Source organism: Trichechus manatus, unplaced genomic scaffold (assembly GCF_000243295.1).
Source record: "Trichechus manatus latirostris isolate Lorelei unplaced genomic scaffold, TriManLat1.0 scaffold00064, whole genome shotgun sequence".
NCBI classification, from domain to species: domain Eukaryota; kingdom Metazoa; phylum Chordata; class Mammalia; order Sirenia; family Trichechidae; genus Trichechus; species Trichechus manatus.
In genome coordinates this window covers 14,495,619-14,507,172 of record NW_004444000.1, presented here as the reverse complement: position 1 = coordinate 14,507,172, position 11,554 = coordinate 14,495,619, and the positions used below count along the sequence as shown (strand labels likewise).

Below are 11,554 nucleotides of genomic sequence, written 5' to 3'. Positions count from 1 at the left end.
ACTGATGTATCCATAGGTGATGGGAGGTGAAGGAGCCCTTGGCACAGGAGAGACACTGTTCCTAGGAAGAGGCAAAATGGGAGACAGAAAAATGGTTAAGGTTGGGTAGGGTGGATAGTAGCAGAAACACTCCAACTGAGGAAGGGTGAGATGGGGGCCAGTAAGCATACCCCTCTAGTAGGCCTATCTGTAGTGCTTGGGATAGCCCTCAGGCTACTCACCTGGGGGTCTCTTCACCTTCACTGAGCTCCAGGCACAGGGCCACCTCCTCAGGGGTCAGCACACTGTCCTGATCTTCCCCCAGGGATGACAGTGAAGAGCTGGATAAGCGACTGGAAGCCAGGCTGGGACCAGAGAGGGAAGAGGCCCGGGGGCTGGAGGGGCTGGGGGGACTTGAGGGGATAAGGGTAGGGGTGGGGACTGCTGGTAGTGGGAGGGAGGAGGAAGCTTGGGACTCCACCAAGTGCCTGATTGGGTAAGAGAGTCATGGTAGGATGGTTAGTGCAGTTCTCGCGTCCCCTGTCCACCCCTCTCCCAGCTCCCATCCAATCCAGCAAACATCCCCCCAACCCTCCAGCACTGCTTCCTGACCCCGTGCCCTCTTACTGGGTCTGTTGACTCTGCGTGGGGGTTCCATGAGGAGAAGGCGGTGCCGGGGGGAGGGGACGAGTAGACAGCTCATTTGAGGAGCTGAGGAGCTGGGGTCCCAGGGCCCGCCAGGCAACCAGAGCTCGTGGCACAGCTCCTGGCGAACAGCAACCTAGACGTGAGGACGGCAGAGCCCAGCAGCCCCAGACCACTCACCCAGCCAGGACTTCCTCAGGGACAGGAGAAGCCAGGTACAGGGCTTGGGCTGGTGGGCCCCTGCACTATGCCTACCCCTCTCTTCCTTCTCAGGGCCTACCTCTCACCTGGGCTTTGGGAAAGGTTCTTCGAGCCTCTGCCCCCCAACTCCCAGGCCCAGAGCTCCATGGGGCGACTGGCCCGGAGCAGTGGGGAGCTGTTGGCCTGGTGCAGCTCTGCAAAGGAAAGAGTCGGTGGTTGGAGGACAAGCCAGATGGGCCTTTCAGATCCCAACCTTAGGGTCCATTTTTAGCTTTGTTATTCAGTGAAGCCTATGGAACCATGAACCCAGAGAAAAGAGAAAAGAACCTCCGTCCATCCTCTCCACCCCTTCCCACCTTCATCCAGGGAGCTGTGATAGGGTGGAAAGGGCATCTGACTTGGAGTCAAAGGACCTTCATACATAGCCCGGCTCAGCCACGTATAAGCTATGTGACCTCAGATAAATCCATTAACATTTCTGAGCCTTAGCTTCATTTATAACTAAGGCTTCAAACAATGGTTTTGACTATTAAATAAAACAGACTGGAAAGTTCCTGGTACCTAATACCAAAACCAAACCAAACCCATTGCCATTGAGTCAGTTCCGACTCATAGCAAACTTATAGGACAGAGTAGAACTGCTCCCTAGGGTTTCCAAGGAGCGGCTGGTGGATTCGAACTGCTGACCTTTTGGTTAGCAGCCGAACACTTAACCACTGTGCTACTAGGACTCCCCTAGTACCTAATGGATACTTCAAAAAGCAGTACTCTTTTTTCTTTATACAGTCCAGTCTTCCTGATCTCTATACCCTCACATTACTACTGTTCTTATGAATTTCAGCTCTAAGAAGACAACTGCTCTTCCTTCTCTTGGGTGGAAATGTTCATTCCATTTCCTACATTGCAAATCTTTCACATGGTTCTGGAGAGCCCTGCCCTGGGAGACATTAGTGTCTGTCACTTGGGGAGATGAGCTGGACTGTCAAGTTGAGCTAAATGGGTAAGGCAAAAACAAGGAGCCCTAGACAATGCCAGGTGTGACAGGAGAGAGTCAGCTGACCGGAAGAAGAACTTTAGAATGGGAAAATGTGCTGGACTCGTCCCATTCATAGATACTCATTAATATTTGTTGAATGAATGAATGAATGAATTATATCCAAGATCTGGATGTCAACACAATGTGACACAATCAGATACAAGATAGCAGTTATCTGGCCCATGTGATCACCTAAGAGACAGGGCTCTGGGTAAACTCTGACAAGAGAGGAACTCAAGTAACTGAGAGAACAGACCCAGCCGTCCGCAATGACCTGTAAGCACACTTCTCGGTCAGACCAGAACCTAAGTGGCTCTAGGTTTAAGGCAGAGAGGAACAGGGAAGAGGTTTTCTCAAGACCAGGAACCAGGAGAACATTAAGCAAAGAAAAAAGAAGCAACCCTCAGATTAGTGGTACGTGATCAGAACTCCAGTTAGGAAAGGCTGTCCCTCCTTGGCGGACAAGATACCACGCAGGACCCTAGAAGGCAGAGCTGTCTAGTCAATCTGAACTCAGAGGGAAGATTTGAGGGTCACCATGGGCAGGTTCAGAGCAGGAAAGAGACCAGGCTTCAGCATTGACCAAATCCCCACCTGGGCACTGGGAATCGATGCACAGTGGCCAGACCTTCTGATGCACTGGGATGAAAACCCACACAATTGCTAGATTTCCTCCATGAAAGTTCCCTTTTGTACTTCGGCTGGGTTGATGTCTATTTATTTCCCTTAGTTGTTGTATGGTCTAGGGAGTCCTGGACGCCAGCTTCATGGGTGCTTCTCCAACTCTCCTATCATTAGCTTTGTCTTGTCTAATGTCTGGCTTCTTGACTAAATCCAGAAGTGGGTGCACTTGTTGGTTGGTTGGTTTGAGTGGAAAAGCAAGGGAAAGAGTCAGGCCTGGAAAAGGCCATATTTATCCCAGCCCATTTTGTTTCCCTCTAAGGAACCCTAGTAACAAAGGCCTGCTCCTACCTTGCTTGGAGTTACTTGAATTTTAGTTTCAATGTGTACTTGAATAAACTATACAGTAAAAGCGTTACAGGGTGAAAGGGCAAGTCTCACTGGGCATACCTGAATTGCAATAAATATTGGTTTGAGTGAATTAATGAATGAATGAGGATATCAATTGTATATACTTGGCCAAGCGAGCAGGACGAAGATCCTGATAGGTGGATGAGGCAAGGGAGAGTGCCGTTGTGAGAATGCCAGTCTTGGAGGGAAAAACCCAGCTAAGGTCAACTAATATGAAAAAGGAACAAGTAGCTCAGGGTGGGAGTGGGGGTGGGGTGGGGAGCGGGTGAGAAAGCCTGCCGGTTTGAGAAGAGGAAGAAGGGTCCGGCTTTTGGACTAGGTGGCAGCAGCAGAGTTGAGGGAAAATCTATAGAGGCCGACACCATGCTCTGCACAAGATCAGAGCACCATCTTGCCGCTGCTGAGGTCCCGGGAGCCAGAGGTGGAACAGCAAGTGTCCGCCAGCTGAGGGGAGCTATTGTGGTGGATCCATCCTGGGGCAGTGGTGGGGTAGGGCTGGGGTGAAGGGAAACGGGGTGAATGGAAACTGAAACAACAGGTTAGAAAGCCTCGTCTCTGAATCGGAACACCCCTTCAGAACTGCCTATAGACCCTTGTAAGTCTTCTTGGTGGAATTCTCATCTTTCATAAGGGAGACTAGAGTAGGATTCCTGGCCAATGCAACTCATGCGTGTCTGTCCGTAGAGGTTTGGATGTTGCTATGATGCTGAACAGGTTTTAGAGGAGCCTCCAGACTAGGAAGAAAGGCTTGGTGATCTACTTCCCAGTAATCAGCCAACGAATCACAATGGTCCTATCTCATTGTGCATGGGGTCACCACGATTTGGGGGCCGACTCGACAGCAGCTAACAACAAGGCTTACTAGTCAGTATAGAAGACTTATGGGGACACCAGGTAGGGTGCAGGCCGGGCTTCAGAAGTGGGAGGAAATAGTTAATGAGGGAACAGCATTTCCCAAGGGAGCCCCCAGAGTTAGAGTAGACTTTGGAACAAATCATATAAGCTTCAAATTTGAGCTCTGCAGCTCACTGACTTGTGGGGTTTTGAACAAGTGAATCGTTCTGAAACTGTTTCCCCTTCTGTGAAATCAGGGAGACAACACCTAGCCAAAATGGTGTGAAGATTCAATGAAACAACAGGCGTAAGTAATGCACTTAGCGTATTAAAAAAACCAAACCCGTTGCCGTTGTGTCTATTTCGACTCACAGCAACCCCGCAGGACAGAGTAGAACTGCCCCACGGGGTTTCCAAGGAGCGGCTGATGGATTCGAGTTGCCGATCTTTCGGTTAGCAGCCGAGCTCTTAACCACTGCGCCACCAGGGCTCCCACCTGGTGTACAGTAGTTGCTAAATAAATGCAGACGATAATCATTGGTCTCTTGGAAAGTCCAAGCCAGCAGCCTGAAATCAGGGGAGAAATCTGGCCCAGAAAGGGAATACTCATTCTTCTCTGAGAAGTGAGTTGGGAGTCAGGTGCCGGAGCAGGCCCGTTCCTAGTGCACTTGGAGCTGTGTTCATGGGGCCATGTTCTGCCAGACTCTAGAATTACTTGTATGCTAGCCAGCCACTTTCATTGGACTGTGAGCCCTCAGCCGGCAGGGGCTGTGTCTGCTCTCTCTCGTGTCCCTGGCATACAGTGGTGTTTATTAAATGTTGGCAGAGTTGAATCAGCTTCAGAAACAGGGCCCGCTACAGGTGTGGCCCAACTGAAAGAAGACGAAGGTGTAAAGAAAAGCCGGACAGCACACTCCCAGCTGAGAGCCTGGGTGATGGGGAAGAGGCCTGTGCACACCAGGAAAGGAGACTTGAGCTGTGGGTGGAGTGCAGCACACACCCAGCCCGAGGCCAGAAGTAGTTCCCGTCACATGCCCCTCCTCATCCCTCCACCAGCAGCCGCAGGCTCCACGGGTCCCCCCCATCCTTACCCTGCTTCTTTTTGGCCTTCCAGGCCTCCGCAGGGGCCAGAGACAAGTGAGGAGAAGCGAGCCCCCGGCAGCTGCAGAGGCTGTCTGCGCTGGGCCAGGGGCTGGAGAGCCGGGCCAGCTGGGGCGGGCGGCACTTGACGGCTGGGACCTGGGGGCTTGGCCGGGCTGGGGGGCCGGAGGGCAGCTCGGCAATGAGGGAGCCATAGAAAGTGCTGGTGTCTGGAAGCAGGGGCACTCCGGGGTTTCGGGAGTCCCAGGAGATCACTGCAATGACAAGAGGAATTATGGTGAGCCCATCCCATCCCATCCCACTCGTCCCTGGGATCCTTGCTCCACCCCAGGCCCTTCTCCCTACTGGGCATGCTCACAGGAGTGACGGCAGTCCGCAGGGTCTCGGGGGTCAACCCCCAGACGGCTGCTGAGGCTGCTATTGCTGCTCAGGTCCCGGGAGCCGGAGGTGGAACGCCAAGTGTCTGCCAGCCAGGGGGAGTCACTGTGGTCCATCCTGGGGCAGTGGTGGGGCAGGGGTGGGGCAGGGAGAAAGAGGGGTGAAGTAAGAACCTACATGGCCAAGACCTCCAGCTCAGAAGGTAGCAGAGGGGTTGAGAAGCCCTGCACAGACCTCCGAGACCTCTGACGTGGCAAATGCCCCTTTCTCTCTTGGGATCAGGGAAAGCCCAAGCACCCAGAGCGAGGAGGCATTAATGAGACACAGCTGTGTGTGCTGAGAGGCAAGACCAGCAGATCCAAAACCAGACCCAACAGGCTGGAAACTGCATCTGCCCCCAAGTTAGCTGGGCACCTCTGGGCCAGCAAGCCTGTGAGCCTCTCTAAGCCCCAGTTTCCTCATCTGTAAAATGGGAACAATAGTGCCTTCCGTACGTATAGGTTAATGCTACGAGGTTGAGTGGGGAAATGTGAGGCCACCTGGCTGTAGAGCAGGAGCTTGCTACATGAATATTGGCTTTTGGTCTTGTTTCTTTTGAGCCAGGTACCACGCTGGATACCTGAGAGAGCTGTCAAGAACGGGGATCTGACCAAGGCACTTCTCTGCCCCCAAAACCTTCATCGGCTCTCCGTTTACCAAGAGAGCGCCCTTCGACAGGGCTCCCGGCTCCCTAACTTACTGTTCGCGCTGACCCATCTCACACCGGATGCCCCAGCCACACCAAATATCTTGCCTTTCCCTGTGGCCAAGTGGGCTGTTTCTTGCTGCTCCCTCTGCCTTTCCCGTTCTTGCTGTCAGGGTACTTGTGGGATCTCCCTCCTGCTATGTCTCTCCACTTTAGCCCCCTCCGTGTGTCCTGCACACTCTTCTGTTGTGGGCCTGCCAACCCCTGACTGTGCTCATGCTTACACGGCTGCCTGTGCCTAGGCTGAGAGCTCCTGGCAGATGGAGGTTGTTCTAAAGCCATGAACAAAATGACCAGATGGGAATCTCCCTCCAGTACAAGGGAAAAGGTCCCAGGGGAGCCAGAGACCCTTCAGGCAGAGCTGGCAAAGCCCAGAAAGTAGCTGGAAGGGAAGGGCCAGCAAGCCAAAGAAAACCCAGGAAAATAGTACCAGCCCACGTGGCGCCTTCCTCTGGGCTGATAAACTGGCAGATTAACTCGAGCAAAATGGCAGCCCAAGGCCCGTGTGTGTGTGTCTGACACACAGTAGGTGCTCAGTAAACATCTGCTAAAAGATGCAGACCCGGGATAGTGCCATGGATTGAATTATGTCTCCCCAAAAATGTGTGGATCAGTTTGGCTGGGCCGTGATTCCCCGTACTGTGTGATTTTCCTATACGTTGTAAATCCTGCCGCTATGACGTTAGTGAGTGAGGATGGGCAGCAGGCAGGACTCAGTCTACAAGATTGGATTGTGTCCTGAGGCAATCCCTTGAGATATAAAAGAGAGAAGACAGCAGAGAGATAGGGAGACCTCATACCGCCAAGAAAGCTGAGCCAGGAGCAGAGCATGTCCTTTGGACCCAAGGTCCCTGTGCTGAGAAGCTCCTAGACCAGGGGAAGATTGATGACAAGGATCTTCCCCCGGGGCCGACAGAGAAAGAAAGCCTTCCCCTGGAGCTGACGCCCTGAATTTGGACTTTTAGCCTACTTTACTGTGAGGAAATAAACTTGTCTTTGTTAAAGCCATCCGCTTGTGGTATTTCTGTTAGAGCAGCACTAGATGACTAAGACAGATGGGAAGCCTCCAAGAGGAAATACACCAAGGTGAGGAGCAAGAGCAAACAGGGCAGACAGAGCGAATGGCTACTTAGTGTAAAACTCAGCCAGTGGGAGAAAAGGGTTTTTTTTCTTTCTTAGTATCTTCTTTCACAGCCCCACATTTGCTCTGGGAGCCAACACACTTGGAACAGGCAGGCCCTGCTTTTGGGAACAGTGAGGAAGATGTATGATGTAGGGGAGAACGCCCTCTGCTGGCACTGTAGGTAGATTACAGCGCAGACAACATTGCTCACTAGGTCGTATTTACTGAAGGCCAAGGTAGACACTAGGCGTACAGAGAACATTAGGAGTTAGACCTGGGCCTCTCGCGCTCGTCACCCTCCATCTAGTAGACTGAGGCAGCAGAGTGCACTGTGTATTAGTAAGAGGCTGTCGAAAAGCACAGTGGGTTAGGATTCAGAAGGCCATCTACCAATTGTGCAGCGTCAGGAAAGCCACTTGACTCACGTAAGTCTCAGTTTCCTCACCTGTCAGGTGGTGTGATAAGAACATTAATGAAAGAGAAATTAATTCTCGCTTGGAGTTTAGGGAGATTCAGCAACTAGGATCCCAAATTGAGTGACAGTAGGGAGACTGGTACTCCATCCAATTCTCTGGCCCAGCTCCACTGTCCCTTGGTCCCCTCTGCCCCTCTCCCATCCCGGGACCGCCTCTTGTCTCTCACCTGTGTTTTAGGATGGCATCCTCACTGGTATATCGGTATAGACCTGGAAGCAGGCAGGAGGAAGGTGAAATCCAACATCTCCGTCAGCTGGCCAGAGATCTAACCCCCCTGAAGCATTGTGCCTGGGCCCAGGGGATGTCTCACCACCTGGGGGTCCCTACCTTCTCACCTGGGCCCAGGTGCACCCCAGCTCGGCGCCTGTAATGGACACACACGGCAGTGCCCAGCAGCAACAACCAGAGCATGACCCCTGCGCTGGCGATGACCTCCGGCCGCCTCAGAGTGGCCCTCAGCTGCTCCAGGGTCCAGGCACCGTGGTCACTGGGCTCTTTGACAGCTCGCTCCATGGCCTGCTCTGTATGGGATTTGGAGCTCAGGGGGAGAGGCAGGTGAGGCAATAAGGATGGAGCAGACAGGGGGAGAGCCGGACGTGTGAGGGTGGAAGCAGGGAGGGAGGAAGGTGGAAATGAGTGTGGAGGGGTGTGGGAAGGGCTGGGGGGCACTGCCCTCACCTAAAAGGAGGCAGACAGGGCTACTGGGCTCCCCAGCCCCAGCACCAGTGACTGCAGCCACTTGCACACAGTAGGAGCCCGACTTGTGGGTGACGATCTCCAGCTGGGTCTGCTCGCCTGCCACGGTCCAGTTGGCTGGGGACAGTGAGGTGTTGCCCAGGCTCCAGACCTGGGCACAAGCAGAGGTGGGCAGCTGTTTCCTGGCACCGTCCCAGCCGCTGGGCCCGTCATCTCTAAATTAGACTCTGGCACATGGTTGGTCTGCCCTGCCATCTACTTGGGGATACCCCACATGCACCCGCACATCCTATTCCCTTCCCCCTCCAAAGCACTGGAGCCCTGGTGGTGCAGTGGTTAAGTACTTGGCTGCTAACCAAAAGGCTGGCAGTTTGAATCCACTGGCCACTCTTTGGAAACCCTGTGGGGCAGTTCTACTCTGTCTTGCACTGACAGAAGAGGGACTAAAAGGTAATCTGCCACAATTTGCCTTAGAACAAGCTTCTCAAACTTTGGTGTGCTTCAGAGTCACCTGGAACACTTGTTAAACTACAGCTTGCTGGCCCCATGCCCGAGTTTCTGACTGAAGAGGCCTGAGGTGACATCTTTGTTTGCTGCCATTGACTTGGCTCTGGACTCCTGGTGACCCCATGTGCAAAGGCACTTTCCCTTCTGCTGCCCAGTCCTGCTCCACCCCATAATCACATCAGACGGCAGTGATCCCCAGGGTTTTCACTGGCTGATTTTCAGAAGGAGATCCCCATGCCCTTCTTCCTGCTCCATCTTGTCTGGAAGCGCTGCTGAAGCCTGTTCAGCATCACAGCCTCCACGGACAGATGGGTGGTGACTGTGCGTGAAGTGCACTGGCCGGGAATTGAACTGGGGTCTCCCAAATGAAAGGAGAGTGTTACCATTGAACCACCAGTGTCCCATCAGGCTTGGGGCAGGAACCAGGAATGTGCATTTCTAACAAGTTCCCAGGCGATGCTACTGTTGCTGGCTCAGAAACAACACTTTGAGCACCACCCCGCCCCGCCTTACAGGGAGCACCCCCGCCTTACAGGGAGCATCCCGGCCTTACAGGGAGCACCCCCGCCTTACAGGGAGCATCCCGGCCTTACAGGGAGTACCCCCGCCTTACAGGGAGCACCCCCGCCTTACAGGGAGCATCCCGGCCTTACAGGGAGCACCCCCGCCTTACAGGGAGCATCCCGGCCTTACAGGGAGTACCCCCGCCTTACAGGGAGCACCCCCGCCTTACAGGGAGTGCCACCTGAGCATCTGAGGCAGCAGGTTCTTGCTCAACAAATGTGTTTCCTTTGCTTCTCTGCAGGGGTCCTGTGGTCGTGTGTCTCAGGGCCCGGAGCAAGAGTGCGGAGGACTCCAGGAGAGAGAGGACACCTGGGTCCTCAAGGAAAGCGTGTGTCAGCTTGGAGGGAATACCTGGTAGCCACGGATGATGCCGTTGTGGTTTTCTGCAGGTGGTGGGACCCAGGTCACAAAGACACTGCCATTGCCAGATTTCAGGGTCACCTCCCGGGGAGGGGCACTGGGCACTGGAGGGGAGGAGGAGAGGACGTAAGGGGTGATGAGGAGAGGCTCCAGGGAAAAGGGCTGTAACGGAGGACACAGAGGCAGAGTCCCAAGGGCCTGAGCCCACCCTTATGGGACTAGGAGCCTCTTGCACCGCTGCTTGCCCAGGCTGTGCAGAAGGGAGTCCAGGAGCAGGACCCACCACCCCCCTGACTGGAGCGGGACAGAAGAAGAGGCCAAAGACATCCTGCTGGGCCGTGGGGAGTCTGTCCCTGACCTTGTTCCGGCAGCCTCAGGAGCAGCACATTGCTGTCAGGGCCTTGAGCCCGGCCAGAGGAGGGTCTCACTTTGAGCTCGTAGTCTCTGCCCCAGTGGAGGCCCCCAAGCTCTGCGCTCTGCCAGCCGGCCAGCAGGACTTCTGCCCACGGAGCGGCCTGGCCTCCCGGGGCCGGCTGGGTCCTGAACAAGGCTGTGTAGGACTGAGCAGGCGCGGCAGGACCGCTTACCTGAGGGGTTCATGGGGGAGGGCAAGGGGTCAGGGAGCTCACACCAGCCCTTCCTGAGTTCCGGGCTGGCTTCCACCCTGAGGTCCTGGGCCTCACCTTCCAGCTGAGCCACACAGCGGGCCCCGGCTTGGAGCCCTTTGCAGGGTCGGGGTTCAGCAGGGTCACATTTTCCAGCTGAACGCGCACCGCCAGGAGCTCCAGGGGTTCCTTGTGGTCCTGGGGTTCTGGGGGAACATCAGGCTGGAAATAGGGCTCACAGGCCAGAGTGAAGGAATTGAGGGGTGGGACATCCCCCAGCCACTGACAAACCATAATTTCCCAATTTCCCAGGTCTAGAGCATTCCTAGGGAGCCCTGGTGGCACAGTGGTTAAGCACTCGGCTACTAACAAAAAGGTTGGTGATTTGAACCCACCAGCCGCTCCGTGGAGAAAGATGTGGCAGTCTGCTTCGGTAAAGACCTAAGCCTTGGAAACCCGATGGGGCAGTTCCACTCTGTCCTATAGGGTCGCTATGAGTGGCAATCGACTCGACGGCAGTGGGCTTGGTTTGGTTTTACAGTACTCCTGTATTTATTCTAGATGGGGAACTCTCCGACTAAATGCCCCACAACTTGGGCCCAGATTGAGCCCAGCGTACCGTCACCCCAGCCAAGAGCGGATCATATCAGTCTAATCGGAGCCCCCTGCCTTGACCCCTACTTACCCAGGACAGACACCCAGGCGGCCCGGCTCTCCCGCCGCCCAGCATTGTTGGTGGCCACACACATGTAGGTCCCCGAGTCGCTCTTCTCTGCTCTTGCCACCAGCAGGGAACCCCTAGACACCTGTCAGGGCCAGGGACATTGTGATGCCTCCCACGGTGGGAGTCTCCCACTGCCACCTGTTCTCCCGTTCTGCCCAGGGAGGTGGGGCTGGAGGGGCAGATCAGTCCCTCAGGGTGTGCCCAGCCGTGCCCAGGGCAGGATGAGGTCTGGGACAGGGTTTACCCTCACCCTGTGCTGCCCTGGCTGTAGGGCCAGGGGTTTCCCGTCCTTCCACCATGAGACTGTGGGCTCCGGGAGGCCCCAGGGCGGTCTGCACCCCAGAGTAACCTGCTCGCCCACCGTGGCCACCATGTCCCGAGGCTGAACCTGGAAATCCTCCCGGAGGGCTGCAGGGTGGATGGAGGATGGGTGAGGGGGTCTGCCTCAGCCCCCTTCCACCGTTCTCTCCCACTCTGCTCCACAGGCTGCTTGTGTTTTCTTCAAAGCCATCCCCCACGCAGGCCTCCCCAGAAGAGCCACCCCCCAC

The 11,554-nt window shown here is 55.0% G+C and overlaps 1 protein-coding gene across 1 annotated transcript in view; it reads right to left on the bottom strand.

Moving 5' to 3' along the window:
• Positions 1–276: 276 nt before the first annotated feature.
• ROBO4 (roundabout guidance receptor 4) overlaps positions 277–11,554 on the bottom strand; it is a 12,655-nt gene continuing 1,377 nt past the window's right edge. Inside the window, 14 exon segments of the mRNA XM_023734021.1 lie at positions 277–467; positions 607–685; positions 687–745; positions 912–1,019; positions 4,819–5,082; positions 5,187–5,323; positions 7,717–7,759; positions 7,886–8,071; positions 8,229–8,397; positions 9,669–9,781; positions 10,036–10,264; positions 10,361–10,488; positions 10,968–11,088; positions 11,257–11,414. Of these exon segments, the coding sequence (XP_023589789.1) occupies positions 277–467; positions 607–685; positions 687–745; positions 912–1,019; positions 4,819–5,082; positions 5,187–5,323; positions 7,717–7,759; positions 7,886–8,071; positions 8,229–8,397; positions 9,669–9,781; positions 10,036–10,264; positions 10,361–10,488; positions 10,968–11,088; positions 11,257–11,414 (1,985 nt within the window).